Source organism: Anarrhichthys ocellatus, unplaced genomic scaffold (assembly GCF_004355925.1).
Source record: "Anarrhichthys ocellatus isolate YVR2014 unplaced genomic scaffold, GSC_Weel_1.0 scaffold32, whole genome shotgun sequence".
NCBI classification, from domain to species: Eukaryota; Metazoa; Chordata; class Actinopteri; order Perciformes; family Anarhichadidae; genus Anarrhichthys; species Anarrhichthys ocellatus.
Genome location: NW_022280062.1, coordinates 1,053,966 through 1,070,328, shown reverse-complemented (window position 1 = coordinate 1,070,328; position 16,363 = coordinate 1,053,966). Strand labels below are relative to the sequence as shown.

Here is a 16,363-nt window from a genome sequence, read left to right as displayed (position 1 = left end):
CTCTGTGCCAGTGCTGACAGCTACTGGGGAGGGAAAAGGCCCGGTTCATATAGCTGCTCTATAACTTCCAGATTTCCCCCTTCTGCAGCTGCCGAAACCCTCCGGCTACTCTCTGTACCTCTCCAGTCATTCACTCTAAGTTTGGTCATTTAGTGACAATGTCTGAAATAGACTATTAAATAAAATAGACTCTTTAGACTTATAAAACTTTATCAGCGTAATATTAATCAGAAGCCATTCATGTGGATGTAGGCAGTGGTGACGTGAAGTGTTCATGCAAAGCATTCTGCATATCCTGTCCAAGTTGTATTATTACATATTATCACATTATTATTTATGCTTAGACCTGTAAGATGCATTTTATTGCTGTAGCTGATCAGAGGCCATAATTACTTCTTGTAGTCTGCAACAATGCGTCATATTTTATAAAGTGATCATAGCTTTTCTATGTAAAATCTGCAAACTAGTGACTATAGCTGTCAGATAAATGTCGTCCAGCAAAACGTAAAATATTTCCCCATGAAATGCAGTGAAGTTGAAGCTTGAGTAGAAAATGGACATACCCAAAAGAACAAGTACTTTGAAACTAAACCTCTGCAGTAGCTACATGAGTAATGTACTTAGTTACTTTCCACGACTGAATGTAAAAAGCCGAACATATACTGTAGGTGGCAGGCCTCTGTTTTCGTGGCTTTGTTAAGGTTGCAATGGGCAACAAACTCCACTGGATGGCACTAACATCTTTAGGCTTCAGGGTGTGTGTGTGTGTGTGTGTGTGTGTGTATCATGTTTTGCCTCCTCGAGGCAAATCATCAAAGACTTGTGCATGTGAACACTTTTTGGAAATTACAGAACAATGAGAGTTTGACTTAATAACTGTTGTATAACCATCTAAATGATGATGTACAAATTAGCTCTAACAGGTGAAGTAAACGTTAACTCAAAAGCTCATAGAAAAGTTGAACCAGAGAAAATAATAAACAAACAAACGTCTGAGTGAAACATTGATTTGATCAAATTGTTTAGAATTGAAGTTATTATTATTGTTATTGTTTTATTTTTATCATTATTGTGTACTAGACAACAACACAAGCTGACAAAAAAAATCCAGTTCAGTTTCCAAGAAAGGGCCACAACTGATTCATTTAGTTACTGGGTTAAATTTAGAAATGGGCTTTTTGTTCAGCCCATTACTCACTGATGTTACACAACTTGGACAGTTTGTTTAATCTTCAAGTGAGCATCAGTGCCTGTAAACGGAGACACCTCCTACCAGATCAGCTATCAACAGCCACTTGACACTGAGAAAGGGAAACAGACAGTCTGCCATTTAAACTCAGTGGTGCAGCCAATTTTATTTGTTGGAATAGGCCTACACTGTCATCTTTAAAGTTAGGCTCCTCAAGATGTGAACATCACAGTTATAACAGTGCCGGAAATACCATGTGAGGAAAAAAAAAAACGTTCTTTAATTAATGACCCGAATGTGCCCTTTTTACCTTCACCTCAGGACGCATCTAATTTATATAATGACAAGAACATTAACATCAGTGATTATTTGCCATTTTGCAATCTCAGAGCATAATTTATTACTGTAGTGACATCAATCCAAATATTTTAGATTTAATCACATACATTAAGGAATAAAAAAATATAGATATATGGTCAAATTACTGAGGATGTCTTTCTAATAGCAGTTTATTAATTCAGTCTGGTTTTATTCAGTTAATTGTGAATCCACCAGTCCGTTGGAAAAACTTCTCAACTTCTAATTTTACATTCATGGCAAACAGGCACGACTAAAGGACTGGGGACCTTAATAATAGTCTAAAGCAATTCACACATATTTATTTCTGCATTTTAGAAGCTTCAAGCCAGGGAGTGAAATCCGGACAGGTTGTTATAGCTACGCAATCCACAGGGGTTCCGATGTCTATTTAAAACCCCTCAGACCCTCCCTCTCTCCTTTAAACAACATTATATATCACACACACTGCATGCTAATGCGACCAATTCTCAATGAGCACTAAAACACATCTTAAAATTAGCTCATTCCGTTGTCTGAGTTCAAGCTGCCTGACTAGGCAACAGAGGGAACATATCATCAGAATTCCCCCTTTGGCAATACCTGCTGATTGGGTCCTAAAAAAAAAAAGCAAGCAGCTTTTAACTTTTAATATTTGGCTCCCGAGTTCTGCCACGAGTAGTCGCGAAAGATAGATTATCCCTCAGTGTTTCTGGATCACAGAAATAAAAATCCATTGGCGCGGATTCGTTGTTTTATTTTTCTAAATCTTCTGTTAAAATCTCAGTGCGCACATGAGCGCGCGCATGTAGGCTTTCTGCTGGAGAAGTTTTAGCGAAACTTTAAGGATGATATACCTTGGATGTTTCCTGTTGCTCTGTGGGCTTACGCATGTCATGGCAAGTTATCCCATCTGGTGGTAAGTTTTTATTTTCATTACATCCCCGAACGAATGGTGATATTTGTGTTGTATCTAATGATCTGTTTGTGCGTCAGTTTGTGAGTGGTTATACTTCTAATTTCGTTTCTGACAGCAGCTGGACATTTAGCTGCTCCGGTGATGAAGTAGTTTTAAGACGTTTGACATGAGTGAAATGATGAGGAGAGAAAATGACGCTTTTCTATTTAGAAAATTTAAAGCAAAGAACAGCTCTGTAGAAAACACAACTAATAACGAATAAAAAAAATGAATTGTAAGTTTATTTTTAATGCTATAATACACCAACATTTACAGGACGAACGATGCAATTTGACTGAGAGCATTTTGTTTTTATATTCAGAGTGCAGCAGGTGCAAAGTGTGTGGGTGTATGTATGTATGTATGTATATGTGTGTGTGTGTGTGTGTGTGTGTGTGTGTGTGTGTGTGTGTGTGTGCGTGTGTGTATGGGGTCAAAGTGGCAGAGAACAAATATGAAATCTTGCCCAAGGTTTAACCTCAATGCTTGGGACAAACTGATCATGTAACACATACTGTTAATGCATGGTCTATTCTTTATGTAATCTTTGTTATCTATGCTAATAATGACAACACAACATTTGAAGTTCAATCCTTTAAATTGTATTATCAGATGAGAGGAAATTCTTTCACTTTTAACACAACATAACTGAAGGCTTTAAACAATTTCACCAGTTTTAAGCGTGATATAGCAGCATTTGCTGCAGGGTATATCTCAGTTTCTTCACTTTCCAAATGTCTTTCTTGCATTTTTTTTCGCTCTCTCTTTTTAAAACACAACAGAAGCACAGAGTCACTGCAGAACATGCACTGATGAGATTGTTAAGTAACGGTGCAGCAGCCTTATTATTCCCGATATTTAAGAAACTGACAAATGTCACTAATTGGCATTATTTTTTTTAACAATACATTTTTTTGTATAAATATTCGGTCTCAACTTCTTTAGAAGTTCTTGTCTGGTTGCACAATTTCCATGCTTGATCCATCAGCTACACACATCAATCCCAAATGTCTTGATAGCAACAAACTAACAACTAATGTGTGTTTTATAAAAAAAATTAAAAATAAAGGTTCAATATATGGTTTTGCTTAGATTTTGGGTGTAATCTTCTTCCCTTAATGGGGCTCCTGGTGGTAATACTGATGAGAAACTAATTACACGCACAGCTGGAAGGAAATCCTGATACAACAGTTGGTGGGGAAAAAATAACCCAAATCAGTAAAGTTCTAAAAGTTAGTGCACAGCAGATGCTCTACCAACTTGATGTTTAGTCTAATTTTATGTTTTATCACTTGATATGTGCATGTTTTTCATTTTTCTTTTTTTTCTTTTCGATGCCAGAGTGTGCTGTGCCATGTTGAACTCTGCTGATTGACACACGTATGCACACTGGAAAAAAAGAAAACCCTTAAATTTCAATCTCCATACAGTTGTTTTTTTTCTTTTTTCTTTGACCCATGTTATGAATGACACAATGGAAGGCAGGTTTCCATTCTGTCATGACAAAACTGCAGCAAGTCAAGAACTAACTCCTGTGTTGATGGTTTGATTCTGGAGGGTGGGTGAAGTCTTTGATTGAAGAGTCTACAGAAGCAAAAGAGTGGCAAGTAAATTATGTTTACTTGCCACTCTTTTGCTTTTGGAGATAAATACCGGCAGCAAGTTTGCTGTATCACTCCTACCAATGCAAGGAATCTAAAGTAATGAAGTCAGTCTTGACGTGATACTTAAGTTTAGTTTTTCTTTATTTCAAGACTTCTGATGTGTTTTTTTGTATCACAGCAACTCATCCCAAGTCAAATAACGTGGTTCCTTTCAGATTGCGCTCAATACGGCTGCATTGTCTCTCTGTTCTCAAACAGCGTGACAGCTATCTAAGAGCTTTCGCTACTGTGAAAAGCAACCTGTGATGTTTCGCTGACAGACTCTGCTGTACTTTGCTTCAAGTGGCCATCGGAGCTGGATCACACTCAGCCTCTGTGCCACGGTAGTCTCTGGGGGAGAGGGATATGCACTAAGACAGGTTCCCGTCTGTCTCTACTCGACCTGCCATGACATAGCCTGGCTGCACCCACCACCCCCTTCCCCAGTCCACCCCACCTTAGAAGATAAATACCTGGAGGTGAAAGCTTGCCGCACATTCCTTTTCCCAAACATATTCTCTTGATGTCAAAGTCGGCTCCAAGGCCCCAGGGCCCACAAGTAAAGTGGTAATTCTAAGGAACCCTGCTTGGGCTTGCTGAAATATGCATTAAACCTGTGCTGGATACACTTAGATGAGAGGGGGAAAGTCTGTACTGAGACAAACATTTTATATGATAGATGCTTTACTTAAGTATTTATTTGTAACAGTTTTCACTGAAGTGTTCATTTGGCAACATAAACCTTAACAACATCAATGAATCCACTTGTTGACCACAGTTCATTAAATAAATCATCCCTGATGGAACATGCCCTGTGTCATCTCTTGGACCATTTCCTAATACAGGAAGAGGTGGCATGGATTACTCATTACTCAGCACAACCGAGACAGATGCAAAGACACACAAGAGCGGAGCAATCGAAGCACAATGTGTCATGATGGTTTTGTGTGGCACGGCTGCATGCAACAACAAAAAAAACCTCACAGATGAATCCTGAGGAGTAAAAAGGAACACTGAAGACTCTGGTCAAGAGCAAACTCCTACATGACCTTTAATCTGCACAGTTTTTCTGCTGTTGAGATACATTTGGTGCTCTATCACTAATGCAAAAAATACCAGGGAAACCTCAGAGACACAACATGTTTCCTTGTAGATGAAAAGAAAGCAGAGGAGGTTCAAGCCAGACTGACAGTGGACTACTACTTGTAAAAAATGCAGGCCTGAAGGGCTTGTTTTCACCTCCATTCAGTCTCGGTAAACGTCTCACATTGTTGAACCTCTGATGAATTGTTGTACACGTTTTTCTTAGAGTTTCAGGTCCGTTTGTTGTGCGTGTTAGTGGCAAACCAAAAGTCTGTACCAGTTTGGGATGTGGACTCAGGTTTCTGCTGGGAAAGATGTGCTTCAGGGTGTTTGGACTGACAAGGGCCAAAGAGAGGTCATTGTGTAATTGTGTCCTTGTTTACTGATGGATGTTGCAGACAAACTGCAGACGAATACGATTTCCTCTGGAGTCATTTTCAACTTGCCATTGCTCGCTTACTGAATGTCTCATTTATGATTAACTAGGGCGGTATGGTCTGTCGAAGTTAGGTGAGAAATTCTGTGAAGAAAACCAGTGTGACGCACAACTCTGACATTTGCTGGGGGGAAATAACAGTGGTTTACTCACCTGTCAGCGGAGGGCTTACACGCACCTTGAAAACCGAGAGCAATACATTGTGATATTGAGAATGGAGTTAAATCGGCCTTTAAATTTAAAATTACAATTGAAGTATTCAAGGTCAACGTGTTCTGCTGCCTTCAGAAGTGGTCAGCCAAGGGTCAGTGGGCTGAGGAGATCTTTTCTTGAGCTGTGAGCTTTTAAAGGAAGCAGCCTGAGGCCAGTGTCAGGAGGTTTTGTAATCTTGTTGATCAGCAATTAGTCCTTGAACAACAGTGAACGGGTCAATAGATAGAGAGCTAACTGAGCAGCAAAAGACTGCACACCTGCTCTAGCTCTGCATTTCTGCAACAGCTACAGTAACTATTATCAACCCTGCATCACTCAGGGGAGGATCAGCAGATTACCGTTGAGGTGAAATGTAGACTTGTCTGGACAGAGCAGCACTTGCCAAAGATAATAGGAACTCTGCTAATAATAATTAAGTCATTAAAATATTGATTTTAGTGACAATTCAATAAAAACTGAGCAGCTCAGGTCAGCGGGTTATTAGTTTATCTAAATTAATTAATATATACTGCCACAATATTTATATGTGTAATTTAATGAACATTAACATGCAACTCAAACCAATTATCCACCTTTAGTATCAGTCAATAAGGCTCTCTGTGATGTGGAAACACAAACAGATTGTCGTGTGCAGAGCAGCAAAATGTTTCTTAAAATTGGCAAAATGACATATATGCAATGATACAATGGATATCCCATTTCTATGATTACTAGCTACTAAATGTCCTAATTGAGAGGAAACAGAAAAGAAAGAGAGAGAGAGAAAGCAATAAAGGGAACGAGACAGAGAGATGTAATCAGTGAACCAAGTTTGCACTTGTTGTATCCCAGAATACCTTCCTCAAAGGAAGGGGGGGGGGGGGGGGGGGTTGTTCTGTGTTACACTTAATACACTCTCTGAAGTTTCAATGTAGGGTTTGCACCCTTATTACCCTAAGCCGAAGGCCTGTTAAGTGTGCGGACAGTTAATAACAAGGTGTAGTTTTCCAAGTTGTCAGCTTAAAGTCTATGAAGACCTCTAGATGCATTGTGGACTTTCATCTTAGACAGAAACATTGCCTGCTTCTGTGGAGCAGGGCTGCAATTTCAATACACACAAAGGCCAGGTGTCTGCACAGAGGGTAGTTGAAGGGATAAAGGATGGACGCCTAATGGTAGCATCTGACACAGCAAATAAACACACAATCAAACTCAGACGTAAAATTACACTGCACCTGGAGAGGGAAATTAGTCTTCCACTTGAGAAACGTCGACTCAATAGATAAAGATCATGAAAATGCACTGACACTGTGACTTCCCATCTCCTTGTAGGTCACTAGCAGTGGGCCACCAGTACTCATCACTGGGCACTCAACCCATCCTCTGTGGCAGCATCCCGGGTCTGGTGCCCAAACAGCTGCGTTTCTGCCGGAACTATGTGGAAATCATGCCCAGTGTGGCCGAGGGGGTGAAGATTGGCATCCAGGAGTGCCAGCACCAGTTCAGAGGGAGACGCTGGAACTGCACCACGGTCAATGACAATTTGGCCATTTTTGGGCCAGTGTTAGATAAAGGTAATGAAACACAGCAATCACTTTCATGTGAATTATAAAAAAGATGTGTAGTGTGCTCTATTTAACATCATCAGATTGCACATATGCTGTTTTTTTTCATGCAAAGAATCTGTGGGTGTACCTCAAACACAGGTCTCCAACATTCGTGTTTCAACTCACCCCTGAAAGATTCCTGGAGTTTTCATTTGGCACTGTTTACTTGGTTCATTTGGGATTAACAGACAAAGCTATCAACCGAGTTCACCTTTTCCAAAACCGGGGTTTTCAAAGGTCAGACAAAACCAATTTCTTGGAAGCATTTGCAATAGTGGTACTTGCCCATAAACGGGTCAGAGTTCAATAATCAAAGTAAGAGGCTGTCAAGAATCTAGATGACCATTAAATATGACAAACATAACAGCAACATATTTATTCCAAATTAAAAAAGCAACAAATAAATAGGCCTAGTTGCATCATGTAAGATCTAATTCTATGTAAAGATGGTCTTAGTGCAAGTGACATTCCACCCACAATACTTACTTTTGTGATGCTGTCTAACCCTACTGTCCCAAATTATGTTTCTGGTAATTTCTTAGAAGTTGGTACTTCAAACCACCTGAAAAAAAAGAGTTATTGTACCTCAATGCTTATTAACTCTTCTATTAACAATTCTGTATTATGTCTGTCTTATATTTGCATTAGAAAAGCTGCACTCCCTTTGTGCATCATTCATTGTGCTCATACAAATCCTTGTTTAAATAGAGACTGAACAAGAGCAGCCTCCATGCATGAAATAATGTACACAATTAAGACGAGTGAGTTCTGTCTTGTTGGAGTTTTCTTCAGGAGGGAATCCCCTGTGATTGCTTTACACATCTGAAGAGCCTTACACAAGAGTGTAAATGGAGTTTTAGAATTTTTCATGATATTTTTTTTCCCATTAGATGCTGTGCTGATGTATTAGGACTTTTAAGTATATGTCAATTCTGGTCTACTTACGGGATCAGGCTGCAGAAATCCCCCCTGTGCAGGCAGATTTTGTTACCTTCCGACAGAGCCAGGCTAGCTGTTTTCCTAAGCTAAGCTAACCGCCTGATGTAGCTTCATATTTAACGGACAGATGTCAGTGCATGGTATCAATCTTCTCACCTAACTCCCAGCAAGAAAGTGCATGGGTGCATTTCCAAGTATTGCCTTAATGGCTCCAGGGAGTAGAGCAGATACGTTTTATAATTTTGTGTCCCAGGAAGTTATTTTTCGTGCTTTCTTTTTGTCATCTGTGTTGCTTCTTGCTAACTCTAAAATGAGTTACAAGCTGCAAAATTGAGAATGAAGAGGAGTTGAGGCTCAGGGATCTTAACCTGTCACCTAGTTTACGGAAGATTGATGCAAACACAGAGGGTTGGAGGTTAGTGAGGGCAATTGCTTTTAATAAACTCCTGAGCCAGTTGATAGAAGAGGCTTGAGCTCAAGTAGGTGGCTAACGATAGGGGTTCTCAATCCGAGCCCTTTTGTGGTGCAAAATGCCACCACATCTCTCCCATTGCCTCCCCTCCCAGGCCCTTAATTGCAGGGGTACTGAGTGGAAAGAGGAGGCAGCTACTGGGCTTTAGTAAATCATTTTGATTGGATTAAGGTCACTGAGGCCCTTAATAATGTGAGAGGTCAAAGTGGCTGGATTAAGTGCCTTTGTCAGAGGCCAATGAGAGTGACTCAGGGGCTCACAGGCCTTTGATAGGGCTTAGTAGGAGAGGGCTTCCATTTCATTGGATTTGATTGATGCCGGTGTTTGTCTGTGCAACGGGGCCATTGTCCTCACTGGTGTCTGTTTGTCTGCGTTTCAGACTGTTGTGTGTCGGTTTCCTCCTGCCTTTTTGGGGGCCAAAGCTGAAAGGAAGAGAAGGCGCCTTTAGGCTTCAGGGGCTTAGTTCCTATCAGTTAGCCCATCACTGTCCATGTCCTCCTCACCTTCACTGAGGACATTAAAAGTTTGTTCTACATAGGTGGATTAAGCGCTGGATAAATACCAGAAGAATGAAAGACATGGACCTTTAAGGAGAGGAGGCCATTATGGGAATTGAGTTGAGACTGTAGTTTAAAAGAAAATAAGGGACATTTTTCTGTTTCTGCTTGTGGAAAAATGCTTTGATCACTGACACATCCTCCTTTCAAATAGAAATGCATAAACATACGCATGCTAAATGTCATCATACATTGACTTGACCACACACAAACACTTTACCATCTAAATGTACATTGTCACGCATACCCATTCCCAACCTCAAGCACTAAAACATGAAAGATTTAAGTTACTCCTGTCTTTAAAATGAGCACATACTAAGAAGTATGTGCCTGTCCTCTCTCCCTTCCACGTGGCCAGATCCTCTCTCTCTCTCTACGCTTGTCTCTCACTCCACACCCCAAATCACGAGCCCTACCTGCAGGCTATGTCTGCGTCAGCACTCATTAATTTACATTAACTAAAGTGTCAAAACATGCACTGCTGGAATCTGCCTGTGATGAAAGGTGATAGAAAGCTCTGCAGGTGTTGTTAGTCAGTGGAGCCAATCCCAGAGTTGTTTCTGCATTCTTTGTATTTACAGAACACCTACCAACTATATGGGTATAATCAGGCTCCAGTTTATGAGTCATGATAGAATTAGTGACGGCAACTTTGCTACAAAAAGTGGACAGTCTCAATTTTGCAGATGTTGCCACCCACACAGGTATAGACATGCACCATCACTATTCTACTTGAAACCATTAAATTCAAGTGAGGTTTACAGGAAACTCCTATTACGTAATATTTAAAGCATTTGAAATGTATTGCAAAGTTTCATACTGTTGGAGCTCTAACTTATCTAACTTTCATTCCCTGTAGGTACCTCTGCCTTGCCTGCATTCTGTATACAAGGAAATCCACCTAATAAATTAACCTAAATCATGAAGTCTCAACTAAACTAACTGGGAAAAGGTCAGGTGATGTGGGTTACGACCTATGACCTGAGGATGAGAAAGTGTAACTATTTAGGATGAGCTAAGAGGTCTGTGCTTCTCATGAGACGTATGTCTCAGCATGCTGGGGGAGGGAAACTAGCACACCAGTATATCATTAACTCTGGGCAAGAAAGAAAGAAGGGGTGTGGTAAATGGAGTTGATGGGGGGACCTTAGCCCCACTCCCTGCTGGGCACTGCTCAGAGCACAATATCTTCGCAACCATGAGATTAAGCAGGAGAGAAAGTGCTTTTCCCCATTCACACGCCCTTTAGATTGTTTTATTAAACCATTTGAATAGGGATTTCCCCGTCTGCCGACAAGCGGGGTCCAGCCAATGCATAGTTCTCTGTTGCTATGACTTAACTTGGTCCCCACTAATCACTGGCCAGGGCAAATTTCATATAAAATATCTGGGGCCATTGTGGGACTAACACAGCGTGACAGTGGCAGCACAATAGGGGATTCAACCCCCCAGCAGGTTGTAGGGACCACTTGGCCTGCCAGGGTCTGGCAAAGTTTGGTGGAGGAGCATTGTTGGAGTATTGTGTCCTGAAATACCATAAATTGGTCGTAAAATCAAGAGAAGCTAAGCAACTAATGTAAGAGCTGGTGTGTCCAGTTGAAGTAAATGTTATTACAGGTGTATACGGCGCCTGTATAACCTAGAAGTTCCAAAAGTTTGTATAATGTTAGTTGGCTTTTTGATACTAAGGGACAATGCTTCAACAACACACCAGGTTCAAAATATGCCTTCAAATTGGCACCAGGTTCACATTTTGAGTCTCATAAACCATCTATGTTCTGTGTATGCACGTGTTAAACACTTTTAGTGGTTGAGTGGTTAGAATAAAAACAACAGATTTTATGGACTGAAACATATAGGTTTGCAGCTTATTGGTGAACGATTCTGCGCAGCCAATACGAGTTTAGGAGTTTTGTGGACAGTAGCATCATTGCTTGGCATATAAACTTATATGCTTGATTGCAGTTAATCTTTTCACTTTTGCATCAACACTAGTCTTGTATTATGTAAATAATGACAATATAATGTAAAGGACTACATTTTGTTGGGGTTAATATTCTCTGTATTTGTTGGAAATCAAGGCACTTGAAGACTTTATTAAAGAGAGAGGTGCTGTCACAATCTTTTTTTTTTCAGTTTAGCTCGTCTAATCACAAACAGAATTTCCCTTGATCCTTCTCTTTTGCTCATTTTAAAGATAATCCTCTTTCCTCTCCCATTTGAACTCCTCCACCCCTTTTTGCTCTGCAGCATCATTGCCATCATTGTCATCCACAAGGTCATGTTTGCAATGAAGTCCCCCGGGGTCCTATTTTCGGTCCATATATCTTCACACTTTTCATAAATACTGACAAATATTCTGGGACACGCTCAAATCTACTATATTTCTATGCAGATGATCCAGTCTTGTATTGCAGAGAAGAATCTAACTAAGCTGAAACCAAAACAGCTAATGTTGTGGTTTACATCTTACAGCCCTCAGCTACCTTGATTGCAAAAACAATATGACAATATCCAAGTGAAATGATCTGTGGTGGATGTAAGCGGGACTCCAGCAAGGAGAGCAGAGGTTCAGATGTATTGTGAACATTAGTAACCTTGTGGGTGTACAAGAGCAGTATGAAGTGGGTGGTGGCGGCCTTGTGGTGGAGGATGCCAGTAGACCTTTTCCCTTGCATCATTGTTCCTAATGCCCTTTAGTCCTCAAACTGGTTGGAACCTGCTGTAAGGGAGGAGCTCCTACTCCCTTTAGCTTTATACTCCTCCCTTCATTCTTTTTTTCTTTCCCCTCTGTTGTTCTTGTTCTTTAGAGAGAAGCATGCACTGCCACTTTATCTATCTCACACATACACACACATGCACACAATCCCAAATGTCACTGTTGATCTTTAACCCTGTGTCGATTTCTTTACTCTCTGTTTGTTCAATTCATATTTACACCTGGTGTTTCTATTTTCTTCATCTTGTTCTCTCCGTCTCTTTTCTTGTCATTGTGCAAGACCATACAAGTATAATCAAGGCAAAATCCCTGTTATAATGAATTCTGTTGAAGCATTGAAAACGTCTCATCTTATCTAACTGTGAAATGCTGTTTTCGGGATTGCGTATCTGGACATTACAGTCCCATCTCCATGTTGTGTCTATGATTTGTCCCCAGAGTCTGAGGTAGTTTCCTAACCTTTCAAAAGCTTAATTGAGTCCCTTAATTATAGGCCTGTCAGGCCCGTCTCTTCCTCTCATCTATCTGGAGGATCCTGATCCCTCTGAGTCATCAGTTAGCTATGTCAGACAGAGGCATAGAGGACTTGCTGTCCTTATTCAGAGACAGGATGATTGATGTCTGCGCTGAATGAACACACACTTTGGTAGATACAACTTTAACATGTGTAGCCAACTCTACAGTTATGTATAGTTTGTTTGATGTTTTCATGTTGGCTTGTGTTGAAAAATATTTGCCTATACAAGCATACAAGACCTGACACAAGCAGATATCCATATAACAGGCGGTGACCTACATGTCCTAGCAATTACAGCTACAACTTTTCTATAAATTGAATCCTGAAAATAGCATTAGGAGCACATTAGGAGCACATTAGGAGCACATTAGGAGCACATTAGGAGCACATTACTCACGTGACATCACACTGCAGGATCTTGCCTCCAAGTATTTTTCCAATGCTCCATGTCTTACAGATATCTGAATTTCTCTTTCCAGCCACTCGAGAGTCAGCATTTGTTCATGCTATTGCCTCGGCGGGAGTGGCATTTGCAGTGACCCGTGCCTGCGCTGAGGGTTCAGCCACCATCTGCGGTTGTGACACACGCCACAAGGGCCCCCCTGGTGAGGGATGGAAGTGGGGTGGCTGCAGCGAGGATGTGGAGTTTGGGAGCATGGTGTCCCGAGAGTTTGCTGATGCGAGGGAGAATCGCCCTGATGCACGCTCAGCGATGAACCGCCATAACAATGAGGCAGGAAGAATGGTGAGTTCTCTTAAAAAGCTTTTTTTGCTGATTGTGTTGTAGCAGTTTTCTCTTCATTCAGATATTTGATCAACACGCTTTTTTTTCATTCTCAGTCCCTCAACGACAACATGTTCCTCAAATGTAAGTGCCATGGGTTGTCGGGCAGCTGCGAGGTCAAGACATGCTGGTGGTCTCAGCCTGACTTCCGAGTAATTGGCGACTACATGAAGGATAAATATGACAGTGCATCAGAGATGGTGGTAGAGAAACATAAGGAGTCCCGCGGATGGGTGGAGACTCTGAGACCTAAGTACAACTACTTCAAACCACCCACAGAGCGCGACCTGGTTTACTATGAAAGCTCACCCAATTTCTGTGACCCCAATCCTGAAACCGGCTCCTTTGGAACCCGCGATCGCATCTGCAACCTGACATCCCACGGCATAGACGGGTGTGACCTCCTCTGTTGCGGCAGAGGACACAACACCAGGACTGAGAAGAGAAAGGAGAAGTGTCACTGTATCTTCCACTGGTGCTGCTACGTCAGCTGTCAGGAGTGTGTGAGAGACTACGATGTGCACACCTGCAAATAAAGACATCTGGTTTTCGCCTTTTCCACCAAAATTTTAAGACTTTTATTAGGCAGAAGAACGAATACAGCAACTCATCTACAAGACATGAGAGACTGTAAAGCTGTCCGACCTGTCCATGGACCCTTGATCACAGTCCATGGACTCCATGGACTGTGATCAAGGGTTGAGTAGATGTTGACATCACAAAGCTTCATCCATATGAGCCGTGCAGATGGTGATGATGACAACAATGTTGATATCTGTAGTGATGACGAAAGAGTTTTTTGACGTAGGAAAGTACAGTCGGCTAATTGACAAACACCATATTGGTGATATTTTTTTGTTTTCTGTGTTTTAAGTAGTTAGTTTTGTTGAGAATAGTCCAGCACTGCCAATGATTTCAAGTCTACGGGGCAAATAGTGAAAGTGTCACATTTTCTTCAATGTGTAATCATAACTTGGTTTTGTCACAAAAAGTGACAACATTTATGAGCAATTTACAAGATTAGACACTCAACAGCACGCATTCTCATCCTCAACATTTTAAGTTTGTATGTGTATATCTGAAAACTAACATCGTTGTGTGACTGAGTTTCTTTATAGTGTTAATATGTTACTTATGTTTGGGTAAGAATGCACTTGCACCTGAGTGAATGTAGTTATTATGCTGCAATGTGTTTACATGTTCTCAAATTCTTAAGCTAACGAGTTAATATCTGCTTTAAATGACTAATTTTATCTCGAGAGTAGACATGAGCCACATCAACTGAAAATCGGCAAAACAATATACACATCCTGCACACCTGAAAACACTGGAAGCTTTTTCTTAAGAGTAACAATGCATTGAACAACATCGTAGTGATGACCAAAGACAAGAAAATACCCCCCCCCCCCCCCTCCTGTTAGTCTGCGGTGGTCAGAGAGCTGCAAATGAATCTGAAAGGTCAGCACTTGTGTCCCATTGAGAAATATGAAGCATGTTCTCCTTGTTTTTATCAGTATTAGCAATGTCTCATGTGACTGGGTGTGGGGAAAACTGTTATTTATAAAAGGGATATTCCCACTATATTTTTGTTTCATTCAAACACACGTGAAATTCCTTTATTATGATATTTGATTAAATAGAGTTAAATTCTGTTCACCTGAGTAAAATAAAACACAAATGGCAAACAAAACGCAAACTAAGGTGTGTCATATAAGCTCTCTATAATGCAGTATAATTCGCAGTTGTGATAAAATGATGACCAAAACCTGTGCATGAGATGCTTCTCAGCTGTGGCTTCTTGTTCCCGAAACTAAACAATGAGCAGCATCACTGAAACTATCAATACTTCCCTTATTTTAATGCTGCTAAGTAAAGATAATATTTGTGTGTGTTTGTGTAAGTTTGTGGGTTTAGGTCCTTACATACTTTGTCCATTTGTGTTATATGTATATTCTAGCATGTGTTGATTCTTTCTGTGAAAGAAATCTATTATATGTAGTTTGGAAAGAAATGTGAAGTTTTGACTAATTCTTGCATACAGTAAATCCCATTTTAACCAAATAGACCAAAATAGAGTTTATGTTATTTTAGTTTCCTGTGGTTTTGTAGTCATGCTAAACATCAGGGCAAAATGATTAATGTTGCTCTCCCTTAATTTGAATAAAAATACAACACAGTATTTATTTATTTGGAAAGTGAAAAACTACTGAAATCTGAGAATAATAATGTTTGTAAAAAGTGTGTGCCATTTCACTGATAGCCTTGACTATAAAGAGATGTGTAAAGTCACTGATGAATTATTGTTTACAGCCAATGTAATATCTCAGGCATGTACAGTAGGCTATAAATTCCCACTCATAATTATTTTTCAACCTGACTGAAAATGTTAATGAGCAGTCATGACCAGTTTCACATTTTAAATCATCTTCAATAAATTACACAGCAACCATTATCAGTACGAGAACTGCTCTCTTGCATTTATTACTGTACACTTTATATGTGATTGATTGCTTGTGTGGACAATTTGCTTATGTTCTAATTTTGTGTCAAGTCTTAAAATCCAAAGTTTTGTACAAACTAGTGTTTGCGTTTTTATAGATTTCTAAAATTGGATGTTTTTTTATAATTATTTATTTCATGCTATGTACATATTAGTGAGTAAAAGTATATATTTGCAGAAATACATTTTTTTAAACAGTGTTGTGAATTGTAACGCTGTAGCATTTTTACCTCATCTGTTTTTTCACTGACTGCACACAGGTATTGTTTGTCTCACAGCCTGTAGTAGATTTCTAAAGTTAACTCTGTAACACCAAAATAAAGCAACGTAAACAACCAAACGTGTTCTATTATCTATGACTGAACTTAACATGTGAGCAATTATTTTGTGAATTCTGTGTGCCAAAATTAAACACTGCCAAAGATGTTTCA

General features: G+C 40.1%; 1 protein-coding gene across 1 annotated transcript; it reads left to right on the top strand.

The window, feature by feature from the left end:
• Positions 1-2,346: 2,346 nt before the first annotated feature.
• wnt3a (wingless-type MMTV integration site family, member 3A) lies at positions 2,347-14,744 on the top strand. Its single transcript, XM_031865311.1, has 4 exons — positions 2,347-2,444; positions 7,170-7,411; positions 13,128-13,393; positions 13,489-14,744. Exons 1-4 carry the CDS (start codon positions 2,374-2,376, stop codon positions 13,966-13,968), a joined length of 1,059 nt encoding a protein of 352 aa, XP_031721171.1. The 5' UTR covers positions 2,347-2,373; the 3' UTR covers positions 13,969-14,744.
• The last annotated feature ends 1,619 nt before the right edge of the window (positions 14,745-16,363 follow it).